General features: G+C 40.5%; 1 protein-coding gene across 3 annotated transcripts; it reads left to right on the top strand.

The window, feature by feature from the left end:
• Positions 1-367: 367 nt before the first annotated feature.
• Positions 368-13,252, top strand: TRPV1 (transient receptor potential cation channel subfamily V member 1). Of its 3 annotated transcripts, XM_049803022.1 has the most exons (18): positions 368-694; positions 1,615-1,810; positions 2,494-2,717; positions 3,875-4,190; positions 4,717-4,883; positions 5,189-5,341; positions 5,737-5,877; positions 6,354-6,652; positions 7,273-7,449; positions 7,672-7,836; positions 8,118-8,213; positions 8,806-8,876; positions 9,564-9,729; positions 10,467-10,533; positions 10,953-11,269; positions 11,855-11,982; positions 12,234-12,349; positions 12,911-13,252. In XM_049803022.1, exons 4-18 carry the CDS (start codon positions 3,889-3,891, stop codon positions 13,075-13,077), a joined length of 2,532 nt encoding a protein of 843 aa, XP_049658979.1. In that variant the 5' UTR covers positions 368-694; positions 1,615-1,810; positions 2,494-2,717; positions 3,875-3,888; the 3' UTR covers positions 13,078-13,252. The 3 variants fall into 3 exon arrangements, with proteins under 3 accessions (XP_049658979.1, XP_049658978.1, XP_049658980.1); XM_049803021.1 differs by lacking the exon at positions 2,494-2,717; XM_049803023.1 differs by lacking the exons at positions 2,494-2,717; positions 12,234-12,349.
• The last annotated feature ends 8,049 nt before the right edge of the window (positions 13,253-21,301 follow it).

Here is a 21,301-nt window from a genome sequence, read left to right as displayed (position 1 = left end):
TCGTCTGATTTTAGGTTCTATTAGCAAAGGCAAGACTATCTCTGACCTGCAGGCCAGCTTTGGATACATCTTTAAGAACTCTAGCACATCTGCTGATGTTTTTCCATTTGCAGTGGTGGAGAGGGCTCTTTGTTGGTAAAATTACTCTCAAGCACAGAAGTTGTAGAAAGCCTGTGCAGCATGTTGGATGCAGGCTCAAGAAAAAGGAATAAATTCCTTCTTGTTTATTATTGGCCTATTTTGATAAGCATTCACATCTCCTTATGAGCTTACACCTTTAAACCAGGTCCCTGCTGGATGGAATACGGTATGTCCAACAACTGTTGCAAAAAGCAATGGAGTACTGCTGGTAAGAAGGAAATAACATCTTCACAAGAAATGCAGGTCAAGGAGGCCGAGGAAGGAGGCATCACAACTCAGAAAATGGCAGAAAGCTCCCAAAGTGTGTACATCAGAGCACAATAAGACTGAAAGGAGCTGGTGCCTGGAATGGGAGAAGAGAGAGAAGGAGCATTTAGCAAAAGGGACCAGCAAGAAGCTAGAGACTGACTGAATAAGGGAGACCCTCCGCTTATCCATATAGTTTTCTTACTGAGTCTCTGCTTTGGAAATGGTGAAGAGTTAATCATAACATTGAATGAGATGCTCTGTTCAGCAAAGCTCCAGGAGCGCCAGCTAAGGACCTGGCTTATTGGTAATCTATACTTATGCATCAAAAAGAGGCATTTTACTTCTTTTGAGTACAGTGCTGTAGGGTGTTTTAAGTAGTATAATTAGTTTGCTATTAAATAGGCAAATATATTATTCTTTTATACATATACAGATAGATAGATGGCAAGACTAGAAAGATAGTTACCTTTTGCAAAACATAAACTGGCTAATTTCATTGAATAATCTCATAATCTCACTCGAAACCTCAGGAGCTAGAGGCTTGGAGGTTGATTCTAGCCTAATAGCTACAGCCTATCAGCTCAACCTACTGGAAAAGCTGTTTCTCTAGATCAGTTTCTGGCAGAAAGATCTTATGTAAATTACATACTTAACAATATGTGACACAGCTCTTAATTTTTGAGGGTGTTGTGTCCATGCTGGATTAGAGAAGAATTTTTTTTTTCCTAATGCCATTAATATTTAAAAGCTGACTGTTAAATATATATATTATTTAAATAAAACAGTAGGAACATGGAACGATAGAATGGCCTTAGGACCTTCTGTCATTGGTTCTCCCTCAACTCTCTCTGGAATCAGCTTATCTTTGGTCGGCTTTACAGCACTTTATACGCTAACAAAGATGTCCAGAAAGATGACTGATGTCAGAGAAGAGCTGTGGCATATTTTACAAAGTTTTGTAAATTGAAATGAAGCTGTGACCCACAGAAACAATTGTTGTCTGGTGGTTTGGCTTTTTATGCAAGCTTGAGTGTATTTACGAAGAGGAAATCTGGAGAAGAGTATTCCATTACTAAATGCAATTAAAGGGGAGGAAAAAACAACAGCAACTTACTGCAATTCTTGTAAAGAGCTTTGCTAAACTCCTGGGAATAGAAGCCCATGATGCTTCTGGTTCCAGAATTGTTCTTAATGATCTTATTACTGTATTCTCTGTTCTTCTAGTGAACTTCCCTTGATTCTAAAAATCATCAGACACATAGGACACTTTTGCAGACAAATGAAGTGGAGAAGCAAACTCTGAGGGCTTTTCAGTCCAGGCACCTTGGAGGAGGAATACCCAGCACCAAATTCCTATAGATCAGAGGGTGTTTACTGAGACTGGACTATTTTGCTGAAGATAGGATTTTTTGCAATATTTGTAAGTTCTGCATGTGTATTTGAATAGCATGATTGTTAGTTATTTGTAAACTGTCTTTTTCTTATAAGTTGTGATGTGTTTAGACATTCTATCAAAAATATTTCCTTACTTTATTTAATGTACCAAACTTCAGTGTACATAGGATTCAAAGAGTTCAAGTAGGTTATGCAATTTTTAGGATAGATAATATTTTAAAGTTTTTTTTAAAGAATCCCTCCACATAATTTTGAAGATTATTTCCCGTGCAAATTCATACTCATGAGGAAATGCGGTTTCGTCTTCATTATCAAAGATATTACCAACAGGGTTTAGAAACAAAAGCACATAAAATGACTAAACTAGCTTTGAGCAAATTGCCAGGGAGACAGGATTGAGTCTATTCTGCAGATTTTAATATTGCACTTATTCTGTGGAAAATAAGTGATTCCATTTTCCATAGCCATCTCTCTGATGTTTTTGGCTCAATCCACATTAATTTAAATAGGACAAAAAATTAAAATTATACATGGCTGTATTCCTAGTGTGTTCTACTCGATTTCTTATAAAAACCTATTTTATAACTTTTTCACTGAAGTAAAATTGTTCATCTATATTTTTACTATCAGATTCCAAATGGAAATACTTTTCTATATATAATTTCTTCTTTATAGACCAATTAAGTTAATAAGATGTTATTCTTTCAGAGTGATTCTAAGGACACAAAGAACTTGAAAGGTGAGCTCAGAGGACATAACAAGTTAAACTGCAGTCATTAGTATTTCGTCTGTACTACGCTGTTTTGCTTCCAATAACCCTAAATGTGCAAGTTTGCAAATTGCTGTGTTATTTACACATATATTGTGCAAAATTATAGAAAATGCAAACGCCTGACAAAAGTTTCGTTCCTATCCTACTTGCACAGGAAAATGTAAGTGACCCTTAATGTAAACATTAAGTTGTCCCATAGAACTGAAAATCTAGCTTTAATGTACAATGTAGGTTTGCAGACAATCCCTCAGAATATTTTTGTGAAGAGAAACAACGTTGAAGTGTGTTTATGACATTGTTTTCACACTGAATATACAGAGAAGATTACTGACCACTGTAATTTGGTTTATAATTGAAGGCTTTTTAAAGATTTTGTAACATTCTTGTGCTCAAAGCTGTAAGGTTTCCAAGCAATCTAGGATTTCAGAGTATGTTTCTAAGGCTGACCAGCTGTCTCTGAAAGCCAGCTATGCAGCAGTTCAAATATGATGCATTCCTGTCTCCACTGCTGGAGTTTCAGAATAATTTGCATTCAGTGGCATGAAGACCAACGTTTGTCTGATTAAAACAGTTTGATAAGAAAGCAAAGAGAAAAAAAAAGTCTGCTCTACTTTCAGTGTAGTGTATTTGTTAACTTGTATCAAATTCATTGTGGTTGTAAATCAGACAAAATCAAGACATGTGGTATTACAGTCACCTCTTATCTGTGGTAATCTTTCCCTTTCTGTTTCCGTATCTCATGTTTGAGGTGACACTCATGTCTCAAGAATCACATGCCCCAATTTTCATCTAGCACTGCTGTAACTCAAAGCCATTAAGTGATAATTTTCCTATATGCAGGAAGCCCTCTGCGCTTAGGATCACTGAGATATGGTTATGGCACAAGCGGGCTTTTTTCACATGCCTGATATAATCCTGAGAATATATTGTGGCATAACAGTGGCAAAACAGTTAGAAAGTAGAAAAGAAAAGCAGAGATTGTTCAGGCTTCAACAATGATTGGAGAAGGATGAGGTGCTAGTTTTAAGCAGTAGTCAGCTCAGCAATGAGTTGACTGGCAAGCTCTGGGACACTCTGGCTTGTTTTCTCCACTCTGAAATGGGTTAAGGGCAGTGGGGACAGTAGCAAACAGCATGGAGGCAATGACCTACTAAACTGTTCCAACGCTGGGCATAGTGAATATGTGTCCATCTGTCTCACTTCTGGAATGAGAGCAACCAATCCCTTCCCTGCTGTTTCTGGAGAGTAGTCCTAGGCAAAAGGGGATGCATGGCCCTGTAAAGTGCTGACTTGAGGTGTTTGTGTCGTTCTTCACAGACTGCCTGCTAACCATGTCTTCCATTCTTGGGAAGATGAAGAAATTTGGCAGTTCTGACATGGAGGAATCTGAAGTGACAGATGAACACATGGATGGGGAGGATTCCATGCTGGAAACCCCTGACAGCCTCCAGGGTACACTGAGCACCAAGGTGCAGCCACACAAAAGCAACATCTTTGCAAGACGTGGGCGGTTTGTGATGGGGGATAGTGACAAGGACATGGCTCCCATGGACTCCTTTTACCAGATGGATCACCTGATGGCTCCTTCTGTCATCAGACTTCATGCCAATTTGGAGAGGGGGAAACTTCACAAGTAAGTTTGCCTTGTAAGATTTGGTTGTAATGAACACTTTGACAGCTGCAGACCATGTTTCTTAGAGCAGCATTTATTCTCTCTGCAAAACTGTGCCCATTTTTTCAGTTTCACTATTTTCTATGCCAAAATAAGGAGTGTTGCATCTGTGACAATAGCTGTTGTCTCTTGGCATCTCTGAAAATTCAGTCCATGGATAGTTTGCCCAAAATTAGCGGTAGGGCTTAATTCACTTGCTTGAGACTGTTCAGTGAGTGGACATTACTCAGAATGAGAACATGGGATTGCCTGGCTCCCAGGCCTGCAGTTAGACTGCCATACTTCAACAACTTCTCAGCAACAGATACATAGTTTTATCAGGACAGTTGCTTGCAGACTTTGTTGATCTTGTAGACTTTGCAGATCCATCTATACTCTTCTGTAGCGCTTACTACTTCACACAAGCAAATGAAAAATAGTATTCTGGTAGTTTATAAAAAGTCTGCTAAATATCTGTCTTTGAGTAACTGAAATTTTCCCTTGTTAGGCTCCTATCTACAGATTCCATCACAGGCTGCTCAGAAAAAGCTTTCAAATTTTATGACCGCAGAAGGATCTTTGATGCTGTAGCCCAAGGCAACACAAAGGACCTGGATGATCTGCTGCTCTACCTTAATAGAACCTTGAAGCATCTCACAGATGATGAGTTCAAAGGTACCCTTTAGTGTCACATACCGTAAGTTGCCCTCTTCTTTCAGTAGTGCTCCTGAGATGAAAACAAAGAACTGTAATTTTGTTAAGTGTCTGCAGAAGGTCCTCTAATAGCCAGTACTTCCCTATTGATTGAGCAACCCATTGATTGTAAGATTACAGGAGAATTCAGAAAAGTTGAAATTTTCTTTGAAACCCTGAATGAGTTTTCTTGTCTTTTGAAAAGAACCTCATTAATTCCTGCATGCCTGGGAGTAGATGGTAGGTTTGTAATCACTTCTATACAGCTGCAATTTTTTGTGTTACAGAGCCAGAAACTGGGAAAACCTGCTTACTGAAAGCCATGCTGAATCTACATGATGGGAAAAATGATACCATTCCCTTACTGCTGGATATTGCAAGGAAAACTGGAACTCTGAAAGAGTTTGTTAATGCAGAGTATACTGACAACTACTACAAGGGTAAGAGAAACAGTTGCTACAGTGAATACTCCTGGTGCTAAGACTGAAGATGGGGTTAGGCAGGGCTCTCAAGCAGTCTTCAGCATGAGGCCTTGTGCCTGAGGATGCAGTACCCCAAAGTTCCAGTGTGTGATTAACAACCAGTGCATTTGTGCTAGAGCAGTGTTTTGTTAGATGCAATATTCTGCCATTTTTAATATACAATGATTTAAGAGCAAGTTCAGGGGACTTGCATTTGCTGTCTGTGCCATCTTTTTTTGTTCAATTCTAGAGCTTTTCAGTCTGCAAAGCTCTCAGTTCCACCATCTTACATGGAGCTGAATGAATTGCAGTGCCTAAAAGCTCTCAGTCTGTACTAAATGTTGAAGATTTCTGTCTGATGAGTGTCTCTGTAGGCCAGACTGCACTTCACATCGCCATTGAGAGAAGGAACATGTACCTGGTGAAGCTCTTGGTCCAGAACGGAGCAGATGTTCATGCAAGAGCCTGTGGGGAGTTCTTCAGGAAAATCAAAGGGAAACCTGGCTTTTATTTTGGTAGGGGTGAGCACAGTATGGGCTTTATTGACTGAATTATCCTAGCATTATCTGAAGTGCAAGCTGTTAAATAATCCTGTTTATGTGGGACTGGAGGCTCAGAACTACCAGATGGGCTGTTCCACCACTCTAGTCCAAATACTTACTCCCAAAGGCTGAGATTATAAAGAAACACAGTCGGTAGCTGGTTGTGTTCAGCGTGAGCTTGGTGTCTGCATCCCTTTGTTTTCCAGGCACTGTATCCTTTGAAAGGTTGTAACCTTCTGCTAGCTGTCCTTGCAGTGCTTTTTTAAGAACCATGTTTCTGTGATGCATTTAAACCAAAGAAAATGTGATTCTAACAGCTATGACAAGAATTGGTGCTATATCAGACAAAGAAATTCACCTCTTCTCCTTATGGTGAAAGATGAAAACAATGTGATCTTTCTGTTTATGCACATGTAGTAATGGGCTTTCTTCCCATTGCTTGTCCATAGGGGAGCTGCCTTTGTCCCTGGCTGCCTGCACCAACCAGCTCTGCATTGTGAAATTCCTCCTTGAGAACCCCTACCAGGCAGCCAACATTGCTGCTGAGGACTCCATGGGCAATATGGTCCTGCATACACTGGTGGAGATTGCAGATAATACTAAGGATAATACCAAGTTTGTTACCAAGATGTACAATAACATATTGATCCTTGGTGCCAAAATTAATCCAATCCTGAAGCTAGAAGAACTCACCAACAAGAAAGGGCTGACTCCATTAACCTTGGCAGCCAAAACGGGGAAGATAGGGGTAGGTGAGCAAATGTGTTTAACTGTCTCACTACTGTATCACATTATCCAGAGTACAGGCAAAACATTTATGCAGGACAGATTGTATCACTGCTTATTGTTGGGCCCTTCTAGTTAAGAGGAACTGATCCTGCAGTTTAACACGCAAAACAGCATAGTCCTTAAAGGCTACAAAGTGTGTGTGCGTCTCTGTTCCCAGCTGGCATTATTCATATACCACTGGTATGCAAGGCAGCCCAAGTGGAAACAGAAAGTGAGCCTATGCTATCATCTGAACTACTAGAGGCCTTGTACTTTTGACTGGCAGGTATAACTTGCCTTCTGACAATCCCCATTCAAAATGACTGCATGCTCAGAGATGTGTAACATACATCTCTGTTTTTCTCTTGCAGTTTTGAAACAGATAATGGCAAGTTGTAAGCAGTATTTGTATTTCTGGTTCCCCAGCATCCAGTGAGAAAATTAGTTTTGTTTACTTCAGACTTTGATCTCTGCCGTGGCTCAGTGGGTTGACTTCAGCACAGTTAAGGGAGAAATTAGCCATCCTGTCATGTGGAGATACTGAAGAACTAGAAGTCCATTAGCACTGAAATGTTGGCTGTATTGTTCTTTTGCAATTAGATTTTTGCATACATCCTCAGACGAGAGATCAAAGATCCTGAGTGCAGACACTTGTCTAGGAAGTTCACTGAATGGGCTTATGGACCTGTCCACTCATCTCTTTATGACCTGTCCTGTATAGACACATGCGAGAAAAATTCAGTGCTTGAGATTATTGCCTACAGTAGTGAAACACCAGTGAGTATGCACTTCCTTGGCATTATATTCACAGGCTGGGGGACTGTTCAGGAAGAGCTCCATGTTCCACACAGTGCATCTTTTGCCTCATTTCTATAAAACAGTAATCTGCCTTCCTGAGTTTAAGGGTACCAGAGAGAACATTTACTGAAGATTAATATAATTTGCTGTTTTCAAAGCCCAGCACATAGCCATCAAGATTCTCGTCTTTCTTCTGCTCAGAACCGTCATGAGATGCTGCTGGTGGAACCCCTTAACAGACTGCTGCAAGACAAGTGGGACCGGTTTGTCAAACACTTATTTTACTTCAACTTCTTTGTCTATACCATGCATATCATCATCCTCACTGCAGCTGCTTACTACAGACCTGTAGAGAAGAAGGAAAAGGTATGTTACTCCTGTCATATATCAGGGAACCTACCCAGTGCATGATATCCCAGATCTGCCACCCATTTGAATGTGTGATCCTAACATCAGAATTCTCTTCTTTCCTGAAGGTAGGAGGGAGATTTTGATGTTGCTTGCTTCCTGGTCTTGTCTCCTTGCTGCAACACATTCAGAAACTTAACCTGTTCCCCCAGAAATGTGGTTGCTTCCACCTGCTGGCAAGGCCAGGTCTTTCCTATCTCCAGTTCTGCTGAACTTATCTATCTTCCTGTCTTATACAGCCTCCCTTCACATTTGGTCACAGCACTGGGGAATATTTTCGAGTGACTGGAGAGATCCTGAGTGTTCTGGGAGGTCTCTATTTTTTTTTCAGAGGGGTAAGATATTTGAAACTTTTCCTTTTTGCTGTTTGGGTAGGTGTAGGAAAGAATCAAACATGCCTTTCCTATTCATTAGCACTGGCTGCTAAGATAATCCATGTTTTAGTCAAGAGCTAAAAATCTTTTTCCTTGGCCTGATTAGGAGTTCTCAGGTTACTAATGAGCTAAGATACAGTTTTGTCTATTGTCTAAAAAACAATCTTTAGAAGTCAATGAGCACCTGGGCAATTAGCCAAAGCTTCAGAATGGGGTATTGCAAATAGCCAGGCCTCCATTAAAGATTACCTGTCTTAAAGTCCCCCTGCTTACTCTTGGCAGCCAATGGAGAGTGCACAGGGAATCACAGGTCCTTAAAACAGTGACTGAATAGGTTGTCTTCAAAAGAGACACCAGATGTAAGACAAATCAAGTGTTACTGGAAGAATCCTCCTTAGATCTTACACCACTGTTGTTTTTGAGCTATTCTTTGAAATGCTTTATAGGTACCAGCGCCCCGGTACAGGTATCAGTGCTTAGTTGATGCATTCACATGGGATACTTAATCCCTCCTTGGATGCAAACCTGGTCTTCATTCCCATTTTTTTTCCAGATACAGTATTTCATGCAGAGGCGCCCGTCATTCAAGACGCTGATAGTTGACAGCTACAGTGAGGTTCTTTTGTAAGCTTCAATATATTTGATTGCATTTCAGCATGGAACAGATGAGTGTGTGAGATCTGTAGCTTTGGCTGAAGCCACTTGTAATACGTAGATGCTTTGCTATAATTTCCTGGGTCCTTACAAAATACTTGCCAGTGGATATCATAGCACTTGAACAGGTGAGTCTGGATCAGTAACCTCCTTTGGAGGTAAAGCAAATGAAGTGTCTAGAAGTTCAGTGACTGTGTCATGCAGCAGAGTTAGGAATAGATCTCCAAGTTGGATTTGCAATCAAGTGTATGCGTTGGATGTGCAGAAGTCCTCCCATAGGGAGCTTTGCCTCTCAATAATTTGGGCCCTTTCTTTTCCCAGCTGGAGTGCAGCTAAACAGGGCAATTTCATGGCTCTGCATAAAGAGAGGGAGTGCTGAAGAAATGAGTGTTTTCAAGGACTTCTCTTCCCTCCAGTCACAAGGAAGAGCAGGGATGAGACTACAGAAGTTTGTATGTGGGGAAACTATAAGGGGTTTGCAAGAGGAACTGTAGGATTTGAGAAGGGAAAGAATGAAGGGAAGAGAGGAAGTGTCTGCCAAGTCTCCTTTGTGTTTTGGAGAATCCCTCATTCTGCTGTATACCTCATGGGGCTCCTCTGTTCCCACCATCTGTGGCCAACTCAGCACTCTGCATTCAGACCATGCTTGTCTTTCAGCTTTGTTCACTCCTTGCTCCTCCTGAGCTCTGTGGTGCTGTACTTCTGTGGCCAGGAACTGTACGTGGCTTCCATGGTCTTCTCATTGGCCCTGGGCTGGGCTAACATGCTGTACTACACCCGTGGCTTCCAGCAGATGGGCATTTACTCTGTCATGATTGCCAAGGTCAGTCCATTGAGTGGGTGATGAAGCCAGCAGAGTGCTCAGATTAGGACACTGCTGCCAACAACCCCATTTTCAGAAGAGAAGTCACCATATCTAGCTCCATGATGCCACTGGGAATTCTTATTATCACTCTACTATACTTGACCATTATTTTCCAAGTGAAGTGATACAATTTAAGTTATGTAGAAAAACCTCCTGCTTCTCGTCCATACATTTTATAGCAGTCTCAATATTACTATTGTAACCTGCCGTGCTTCAAAATAACTACAGTTGGATAGGCATGGGTGAAAGTAGACTGAGAACTGTGCAGACTGGTCTGGTGTGAAATGGCACGGCTTTCTACTAGCTGGAAATTTCTTTAGGTATAGTTTAAATGTTACCAAACAGAGCAATTAGCTAAGAGGCAGTAGCTGGCTAATAAACCTCTATATACGATGTAGACAGCTAGCCCGAGAGGGGAAGAAAGATGCAACTGCTTAATGTGGTTTATACTCACAAAGATGAAACTATTTGGCATACATATGTCTTGCATATGTGTGTAAACTGTGGCATGAATAACAGAGGAAAATGTTTTCTGTATTAAAGTTTATCTCAACAGGATAAACAACAGTTTAATGCACGAACAGCCAGCTCATAGCAAATGCCTTCTTGAGGTGAAGCAGTATTTTCTACCAGTTTTTGTTGCAGTTTATATTCAAGTTTTAGCAATATAAAAATACTCTGTTTCCATGTTACAGATGATCCTTAGAGATTTATGTCGCTTCATGTTTGTCTATCTAGTATTCCTCCTGGGATTTTCTACAGGTAATATCATACCTGAAGTTACTTTTTGTTATTTTAAAGAATCTCAGAATTATTTTTTTTTCAAATGGCTTAGACTTTGTTTCCAACTAAAATCTAACAAATTAACCTAATTGTTATTCTGAAGAAAATTTTTTTTTAATTATGTATAGTAATTTCATACAGCTTTTCATCCCTGGGTCTCAAACTGCTTTGCAAAGCTGAATGGAAAACAGTCATCCTGTTCTATATAGATAAAACTCAGATAACACCTTCTGAGAGGGTGTCAGTTATGGGGAATATTTTATAGAGCAATTTCACTGAGGACAATGCACCATGAAGATAACATATGTTCCCTTTATGCTCATTTTCATTGCTTGCAATTGAATTATGATCTCAAATTGTATTTTCATCCTGCATATGTGATTCCTCTTTTGCAACAGCTGTGGTGACTTTAATTGAAGATGACAATGAGGGGCAAGACACAAATAGCTCTGAATATGCCCGGTGCTGCCATATGAAGCGAGGCCGCACATCCTACAATAGTCTGTATTATACCTGCTTGGAGCTTTTCAAGTTCACTATTGGGATGGGGGACCTGGAGTTCACAGAGAACTACAGGTTCAAGTCTGTGTTTGTCATCCTTTTGGTTCTCTATGTCATCCTTACATACATCCTCCTCCTGAACATGCTTATTGCACTGATGGGGGAAACTGTGAGCAAAATTGCACAGGAGAGCAAGAGCATCTGGAAACTCCAGGTACATTGGTTCTGTGAGGCTGCTATCCAAGAAAGAGGGTGTGGGGAATCATAAGAAATTTCATAGACAATCTTTAGGAACTGACATGTTTCTAAAATAACAGGTCACTGCTGCTTTCTGATTCCCCTGAACAGTTCCTAAAAAAAAGTATATTAGTTCCTTTTCCATGCATATTTGATGTTTTGCCTGAGCATATGTGGCCAGTGTTCCACAGATGTTCAGAATTTAAGAAGTACTTTTGTAATTAGACAGAATTATTTGGGCTTTTGATGATGGAAAATCCTGGTCAGACTATGAAGACAGGGATTATGCAAGGGGAAAAACAATCTTTACCAGAATCTCAAAGGCACATCAGTTTTTGTTTGAAGTAAGAAAGAGAACTTTATAGTTCTAATCACAGGGCAGTAATTCAGCATTTTTAATGACATACTAACAGAAGGTGATGTTTCAGAGATGGTTACCATGCCTGCTCTAAGATGGTGACAATGATAAAAGCTCAAGGTTTTTAAAATAAAGGCAGAATTCAGGATTTGTATGACTTTGAAGCAGCAGCCTCTCAGTCATCTGCTTTCTTTTACCTGGTAGAGAGCCATCACAATCTTGGATATTGAAAACAGCTACTTGAACTGCGTGAGGCGCTCATTCCGGTCTGGGAAGCAAGTCTTGGTGGGGGTCACACCTGACGGCCAAGATGATTACAGATGGTGCTTTAGGTAACCTATTTGTATGTCAAATGAACAATCTTTTGTAGACAAACAACAGTAAGATATCTGGTAATGGGAAGCAGAACTTTCCCCCTGAAGCACTCTGAAAAGTAGTGCACTAACACTGTCTAGAGCAGTCAGCTTAATCTGTTTTCTGGGTGAGATGTGAGGCTTGAAAGGTGGCAGTTTGTGACGTGAACTCATCTGGAGTTGTCTGGTGATCCTTAGACTAGATACTCGTTTTGTTGTTCTCTCCCCAGGGTTGATGAAGTGAACTGGTCCACGTGGAATACTAATCTGGGCATAATCAATGAAGACCCTGGGTACTCTGGGGACCTCAAACGAAATCTCAGTTACTCTATTAAGCCTGGCAGAGGTGAGGGTTTCAGGGACCTAAATCCTAGTGTGGGCTACACACTGCTGATAGAAGCAGCATCAATTAATTGTTAGAGGGCAGTCAGGTTTATGCATTTAATGATAATGGCAGTAGCTAAGTTAATGGCATTTTCAGTCAGCACAAAATGTAAAGGATTAAGTGGGCTCATTATTCATATAGTAGTTTTACTCTCTTGAATAGAAGCCCCATAGATTCATCATTCTGACTGGAGATTTTACAAGGCAGATAATATGTGTTAAATCCTGAGGACATGGAACAGTGTACAATGGCAGCCAGATAGCCAAGAAGTTACTTTGGAGGCCCCAAACCCTATAGTTTGGGAGCTCAGCATCCAGTACATAAGTATTTAACTGTACGATCCATCTATGCTGTACTTGCCAGCTGAAATATGGAAAAGTCATGGAACAGTATGGGGAAGAAAACCACAAAGCCCTTTCTTCCTGCTTCTTTCTTCTTTCATCAGCTTCCTATTTAAACCACTTGTATATTTTCTTCTGTTTCTGTGGAGGGGAAAAAATTAACCATTCCTTTCCTTTTTAGTATCAGGGAAAAACTGGAAAACGTTGGTTCCGCTTTTAAGAGATGGAAGCAGGAGAGAAGAGACTCAAAAACTACCAGAAGAAGTCAAATTAAAACCTATTTTGGAACCTTATTATGAGCCAGAAGATTCTGATACATTGAAGGACTCACTTCCAAAGTCAGTCTAATCTTATTTTATTTTTAAGAAGTTAATTCTTGTTGCCTATGTTGGTCCTCACAAGCAGGGCAATTAGAGCACTTCATTCATAAGAGCAGGGATTTTTGGAAGAAGGTCAGAGGACTTAGGAAATTGCCATGTGCAAGGATTCATTAAGTATGCTAAATAAACTACTTGTTGTTTAAGCTGATGTCTTCATGGTTATTTTTAATATAAACCAGCAAGAAACTGTCTATACTACTTGGTTTATATTTACTTGGCTAGATATTTGTATCCAGGCTGTCTCATGAAGTGTTAGGAAGAGTTCCCATAGTTGGGGGAGGGGGTTGGTTTTGTTTTGGTTTGTTTTTTTTAATAAATAAATACATTGAGAATTTCCCACACTTCAGAGCTTTCTGTAAGGTAGCTAGCCCTTTTCTAGTGCAGATTTTTTTTCCAGTCTTCATCCATTTCTTTTACTCTTTGAAAGTACTCTCATGCATTTCTGAGATCTGAGCTGACATATACATTGTTAGCTAACAGGAACTTCACTAAGTTTTGCAGGTTGGTGCAAGTGGCCAGTGATGGTGGATGTTCTGTTGATGATATGAAAATAACAAAAGCACTTATAGAAAAATTGTTATCACTCAACACCCTGAACATAGTGGATTTCATACCTTCTGTCTGCTTTTAGATTCTCTTTCTTTTAAAAAGTATTTTTGTGAGCAGCTACAGGCCCTGATTTTGTGGCTTCGCAACCTCAACAACTAACCACCCAAACTATCATAAAACTGGTGAAGGACTCATAAAAGAGCAGTAAAAATCACCCAGAGCCCAGAGATATATTCCTGTGAGGAAAGTTTTTTGGAAAGCAGATAAATAAATGGGGAAACAGTGAAATGGGGAAACAGTGAAAGAATACAAAATAATGAATGATCTAGAGATGTTATTCTTTTCTCATACCACAAGAACAAATACAGTCTGTGAAATTTTAAAGGTTGAATAGTCAAAATCAATGAAATAAATGTTTCTCTTACACTGTCTGAGTAAACTCCAGAATTCACAGTTATTGTTACTGAGGCTAAAGGCTTAACAAGATCCCAAATTTGACATTTATTTAGATAACAGATGAACTTTGCACAAAGTAAGAGATAGTGGTTATAGAGAATATATGTTTCAAAGGTCAGATGTATAATAATGTATAACAATAATAATCTTGAAATCGGAAAGTTTTTGTTCTTTACTTTGACAGCAACAACAGAAGGAAAGAAATCTGGTGCTGCAAATCCATCTGGCTGGATTTACAGAGAGAATCAGGAAAAATATCTGAGAGAGAAAATAGGCAGATGTTCCAAAACTACAGATAGGAGCCCTGGAAAGAGAGGAAAGAATAGGAGGAGCTTTGGCATCCTCTTGAAAAGTGGCTGGACAGAAAGGAACTAAGGATAAATTTGTCTTATAGACAGCTGGCCTGATATTTCAGTGCTGGACCTGTGCAGCTGTGTTGGGCAAGAAAAGGTAAATTGTTTTACCTTTTTTCCTTGTTATGTATCACTAAAGCACTTGGGCATTAAAGGCTGTTAAGTCTAAGTACAGCGTGTATATACAAGTATCCTTAAGCCAACAAGGTTTTTAACCATGGGTTTCAGTTTGAGCATGTGCACTGTTTCTGTGGTTGCATCTGAAGTACAGTTGTGCTAAAGCGCTTCTGTGAAATTGGGCCAGAGTGCGCAGCCTTTGCCAGGAAAAGCCCGTCATGCTTGGTCTGTGACGCATCCAAAGACTGTGGTCAGAGAACATTCATATGAGTCATTGAAGTCGGGAAGTGGTACGCTGGAGGGGTCAGTTGCAAATTATTGGGAAAATTGGAAATCAAAGACATAGAAAATTGAGCCAGCCTTTGAAAGATAATTTTCATCAATACATCCTATAATTTTTCTGCATTCATTAAGATACTGAAACATTCACTATTCTTAAAGAGAAGTAATTAGTATATTTACATGCAGACTGCCCTTCACTGCTAACAGTGTTTAGACAAAGTTTTGTGTTGTCTGATGTCAGTTCTTTTACTGAGGATGGGATTTTTCACAGTGCTCCTTTCTCATAGGGTACTACAGCAATGTATTTCAACAAAATCTTCAAGCATTCAGCTGCTTTATTTGAAATAGTAGCACCATCTAGAGGACTAGTAATTCTTGTTTCTTTTGTTAACATCATTCAGGGCAAATGTAATTTTATTTCCATAGAGTTTGTAGGATATAAACAGAAAAACTTGCCAAAGGATTTGAAAGAATTGCTTGAAACAAATCGGAATTTAAACTCCACAAGCTTTGTCTCTGGTAGACAGGGAAACCACAAAAGATGTTTAAGGTAGGCGTGTTCAATTTCATACCATTATAAAGGCGTATCTCTAAACACTTGGTAGCAGTCTCTGTAGGTTCCACTCAAGACTTCATTATGCTCCATGCTGAACATGGCAAGAGACAGTCCACATGTAAAACAAGTACAGCTAAGTAGGCAAGACAGGCTGAGATGATGAAATAATCTATTATTAAAAATAAATGCAGAAAGTGGCTGACCAGAAAACATGGTTGATTGTCTCCATGCCTTTGTGTGCCAGGGTAAATTTATGCTTGAAAGCACACTAGGATCATGATATAGCTGGAAAGCATTCATGAAATTTCTGTATTCCCTGTGAGGGATCCATTTCTCGTTATTATTAGCCCGGGTAGAGACCTAATCCATTGATTAAATTCTGCTTTGATTTACATCAAGTGCCTATCCAGAAGAATTGGTCAGCTGCCCTCAGTAACCTGAACGTAATATAGACCTCTGCCTTTCTTTCTGTTCCAACAATATTACAAAGGCTGCAGGGGACTTCTTAATAAAAAACTGAAATGCTAGAATTCAGAGTGAAGACATGTATCAGTGTAATGCTGTGGTTAAAAATGTAAATGCCCTATATTTGTGGGATAGGGTGGTGCTGGTGGGTTTTTTGGTTGCATTTTTTAAATCCCTTAGTCTTCTCTGGAAAGCAAACGAAATTATCCCACTTTTCTAGAGTGAGTTATTATTAACCTCCAAGAATTTCCAGCTATATCATCACTCAGTTACTGCCATGGGCAGAAATTTGTTTCCCACAGATGGGGAGGTATAGCTTGGCAGTGACTCCAACCTGGTGTTGCACACATTTATTCAGACTCACCTGGCCAGGGCTCTGTTTGCCACAGTTTACTTCCTTCATCTTCATTCCACCTAGGTGCATAGAATTGCCTTTAGAAATGAAGGTGCGTCTCTGTTCAGGCAGACTGGGTGGGATGCCTACAGGGGACATACTTGTTCTGAAGGGACAGAGAGCACAAAGACTCATTCTCACCGTGGAGGGCTGCAACTAACCCCCAGGGAGGAGAGGTATCTTGTCAGGAAGTATTTGTGCTTCAAGAATAGCTTTTCGAGGACCAGCACCTTTCTCCTACTGCTAGACACCTCCACTGGCTGAGGAGGAACATGGCTCTGCAATAAATTATCTTTACTTGGGTTGTTTTGTGGAGGTTCTGCTCACCTTGGCAGACATATTTTGCATGGTCTTGCAGAATCCATGTCTTGAGAAGTTGGAGAGTATTTTAGTTTGAAGTTTGCATAATTAATTCACACTGAACATGGTTAGAAACAGCACATGGTTCCCATGCTATTCTTTGAGGCTAGCAGGTGGTAAAATTCTGTCCTCTTACAGTTATTAGTCACATTAATTTGTATCTACACTAAGTGCTTAATATGAGATGATCAGGTTCGACAACTGTGTATATCCACCAGCTCCCAGTAACCGCACTGGTGCAGAAGAAATGAAGGGTGTTGATGTGCTCACCTCCTGTCTGTGGGCGATGACTGTAATTAGCAATGACTGCAAATGTGTGTGGGAGGAGAGATAGCAAGAAGAGGTGAGCTGGACAAAGGTGAGTTGGGCTACACTTCACTGGGAGTTGAAAATGGGCTAATGAACGTGTGGAAAAGCAAAAATGCGATCTCAGTATTTTACAGCATTGCCATACCTGAGGTGCAACTTGTCTAGTCAGTCATGTAAACTGAACTGTTGTGTCTTTCAGACACTGATAATTTCTGAATTAGTTGAGAAAAACATACATCCTACCTGAAAAACTTGGAGCCATACAGCCTGTTGTTCGTATGTGCTCATTGTGCCCCCTGCAATAGCTGTCATTGGAGTCTGAATAGCCCTTGTCCTAATTAAACATTAATGTTAATAATCCCTTCTCATTGGTTGTTTTTAGTGGGGTCCACAGAAGACACCAGGGCCCACAAGAGGGCCCCCATGCCATGTCTAGGGATGCTGCCTAGTCCCTCTGGGGTACCCCATAACTGACTTGCCCCAGGAAAGCCCCTTCTCCCTTTGATGCCACTGTCTTGTTTTGCTGCTTCTGATCAAATTCATTATGCAGAACCATACTTGTCTTTGCCAAATGCCAGCTAATCCTGTCACTCTTCTATGGCGTCTCTATCACACTAGCACATTACTTAGTCATGCACCTTTTCTGGAGTCCTCAGTACTCAAAAATGCACAGGGTGTGTGCCCAGCAAGTGCTGCTATGCTACAAAACACAGGGGATCCTGCCAACCCCATAGCCTTAAGGGATAAAGCCAGTGGACTCAAATTCTGATGCTTGAAGTTTCAGAAATTCCCATCAATAGGAATTTTGTACAGTGTTTTTGAACAAACTGTTGTGGTAAATCTTCCAAACTCAAAAAAATCCATGTATATTAAAAATCCCAGATAAGCTTATGTTCAGAGCAACCCACTGTCAGGCAGTGTCTTGGATATTTAACACCAGCTTGCATGTTTTGGTGCATTAAAGAGAATCCTCTTGCAGTGAAGGATACTTCTTACAAGTCTTTCTTGCTCCATTAGGCAACAGGCATGGATTTACTGGGGCCTGGGAGGAGGAGGTCTTAACTGACGCTGTCAGATGCCGCATAGACATCCTGGGTCTTCTTGATGTGGTTATAGGGCTCCAAGTGCTTTCTATCACCCACACCATGCAGACCGGGATTACTTCTGACTCTGAAATAGTTTCCACAGAGAAGATATGGACCCAATTTCTGCTACATCAGATGTTAAACTGTACAAAGCATTTTAAAATACATGGTGGAGAGTGCCCTATTTCTCTGGGAAGGAGGAGAAATCAACCAAGTTACCTCATTGAACTTCTTTCTGGTGTGTTAGTGATACTGCGGCAGAGCTACATCACTATTAGTAACACTTCCTATTTCAGTGTGCAGGCAATGAGTGGACATGAGGAGACGTGAACATTTACAGAATCACCTACATTTTCAGACTTCATCATCATCCAGAAGAGTACTTCTTGGTCATTGTTATAATCGGCCTTTAAAATCAACATTTTAGTCACCTGAATGTTGGTATGAAAACTCATGTCACCTGGAATTGCCATGTCAGCTGGCTGCTCCACAGCCAGCGAGAGCAACTCCCAATTACAGGAACTGGAAGGAAACATCCTACTCACTCAGCCAGTAAGAGCAGCTGTAAGCCATGTCACTAAGTCAAAGTCATTTGTTTCCAAGCTGACATAGTAGGTTTAGCCCAGACAGTTCCTCTTACTCCAAAGGAGAATGCAGATAATGAAGCACCTAGGGAAAAGGGATCATGTCCTCTGTTCCTGTTAGTCAGAGGGGGAAAGCCAGGAGTGTTCAATTGGTATAGAGGAAGATGCAAGGAAGACATGGTCCCTCATTACCAGAAAGATACAGAAGAGTGGAGTTTAGGACTGGAAATAGGTAGAGGTTTCTCAAGAGACTGATTTGCAAGGACAAATGGAAACAGTTAGCTATATCTTAGCTAAGCACTGAATAACAGAAAATGGAAGCATTGACAAAGAGAGGAGATTATTTGCATAATAAAAGCATTTTTAATTAGAATAATGGGTTAAAATTGAGTCAGGGGAAATGTATCCTGAAAAGATGATCTTTCTATGGGACACATACGATATGTGTCTGCCCAAAGAACTCCCTTTGGCAACACTGGAAGTTTCAAACCTCAGCCCACGTAAGCAAATATATCCAGTGCCATCCTGACTGCAGCAATGTGGGACCTGCAGGTTCTAGCTCTCTTATTTTGGGGAACCAAAGTATCTGAGGGTTTATTTCAACTGGTAGATGTTTACCTTCAATTCTGCTTCAATTATTTCCCAGAAAGAGCTTGACAAAAAGTGGAAGGGACCTGCAGGGACTTTAACAGTTAGTGAGCGTCTCATATGCTGCCACAGTTGATGTGAAGTTTAGCTCTCAGTGTAAGACCCAGTAGTGGGTGAGTTTTTGTTCCCCTCACATTTTTTACAGGTCTAACCAGATTTTTGGAGGGGGGAGGGGGAAGAACTATTCCTTGGATTTAGATGGATGAAACCGATACAAATCTTTTTCTTTTAAAAAGGGACGTTTGACGTTCTTATAAGACTGAACTATTAGTTCAATCTGAAATTATTACAACATTAAGATTTCTCGCCAGTTTTGGTGATCACCCTCCAAAGACTACTTGAGTCAGTGGCAGTACAGACTTGAGCAAAAAAATGTACCATATAGGTGGGGCACGCTTTCTTCACAGTATATTCCTTGAGGCATTTTCATATTGCTTAATTCCCTTGCACTGCTAAGTGTTAACAGAAACTATGCACCATAACTGAAGATTTACTGAGGGTACAAACTCACGCTGAAATAGTTGTGGAACAACCCTAACCTAGTTGGGACTGTGAGGCTTAGAACAGCCAAGTGGAGTTTGTGCCTTGAAAGACCTCAATGAAGTGTTACATGTTGTTTTGCACAGGAGACATCGGACCCCCCTGGGTGACTGTGAACTGAGAACCAATAGAAGTAAAAAGTGCCCATCTCATGGTCTTTAAACTGGTTTTATTTTTTCCTCAAATAGAAGCCTCAAAAGGTTGCATACCCATGTGAGCCTCCACCACTGACTGTGCATAGTCTGACCTACACCACCAGCAGACAGCATATGCACACAGGACAGGGACAAGAAGAAGTACCCAACACCCAGCACGTCTATAGAGTGATGACTGCCAAAGGTCTTTGTAAGTTTGTACTGCTACTTTTTGCCTTAGGAGTGGCAGGGGACTCTAACAGTAGCACAGATGCAGGAAAAGAGTGACAGAAGCATTCTTCCCATCGCTTATTATTACCCTGTGCAAATGTAGTCCCCTGTAACTTTGCCAAGAGAAAGGATAACTATGACCTGACATCAGATACTGATACCACTTACATGAAGTGGATTTCTACTGCACTTATTTCAACTCATTGAAGATTGAGCCCACCGCTGCATAGGGAAGTGGCCACAGTTGCAGGAGTTAGAGAAATTCAGGTGGCAGTGAGTGCACTATCAGGTGGAGAAAGAGGATAATAAGGGAGGAAGAGAGGCAGCTGTGTTTTTTTGGCAAGGGGGGTGGGGTGGAAGTTGAGATGTAGGATCGGTCTTATCTCTGTTCTTTTGTTCTCTTAGTGTATTTATTAGTGTAGCCTTTGTGAGGTCTAGCCATGGTTCAGCAAGGCACTGCTAGGCTAGGTGCTACTCAAATGCAGAATATAAATGTTCACATTCCCAAGCTTAGCTATGAAAAGGAAGACAACAGTAGAGACTGACTGAGTGTCATGAGCAGTGTTACTCATTGTGATAGTCAGGAGTCTCAGGAGCAGTACTGTAGCTGGAGAAAGCTGCTTGAATTGGGTCTGGAAAATGTAATTTGGAGGAATAGGAAATAATTAGGGTGCCTGGCTATTGGGTAACTTTGAAAGTCCCAGCAATAATGCTATTCCTGCAGTGCACCAGGCTCATCTCCCTTTGATTTTTTTTGCCAGAGCAAAAGAGTAAGCTGCGTAGTGACATAGTTGCAGGGAATATACTTGTGATGGAGGCTCTGGTAACTCTTCTCTATCCTTTTGTGAATGGGACTGTTCTTTTATGGCAGGAATAAAATCTCCAGGCATGTATATTATGCAAATGTGCATAACAATATTGCTAAAGAGGTTGACTTGTCCCTGCAGTCTGGACTGTACCAACTGGTAAGTGGTATCCCAGTATTTTCCTGAAATTATTGTCTACAAGGCTGTCTCCTGTTAGGTGATAGTCAAATACTTACAGGCTAATTCATTTCTCTGTTGCTCAGCTGCTCAAAACAATCTCTTATCTCACAGTTTATGAGCATAAAATTTAAATAATTGCAAGT

The sequence above is a fragment of the Accipiter gentilis genome, chromosome 6 (genome assembly GCF_929443795.1).
Source record: "Accipiter gentilis chromosome 6, bAccGen1.1, whole genome shotgun sequence".
NCBI classification, from domain to species: domain Eukaryota; kingdom Metazoa; phylum Chordata; class Aves; order Accipitriformes; family Accipitridae; genus Astur; species Astur gentilis.
Note: the sequence above shows the minus strand (reverse complement) of the source record. Positions and strands in the feature narration are given on the sequence as shown.

What these genes read in the sequence shown, in the direction of transcription:
- TRPV1 (XM_049803021.1), top strand. Translation starts at nt 3,889, where the DNA reads ATGTCTTCCATTCTTGGGAAGATGAAGAAATTTGGCAGTTCTGACATG. An exon ending in TACTGACAACTACTACAAGG is followed by an intron (nt 5,342 to 5,736) that starts GTAAGAGAAACA and finishes GTGTCTCTGTAG; the next exon opens with GCCAGACTGCACTTCACATC. An exon ending in AGAGCATCTGGAAACTCCAG is followed by an intron (nt 11,270 to 11,854) that starts GTACATTGGTTC and finishes TTTACCTGGTAG; the next exon opens with AGAGCCATCACAATCTTGGA.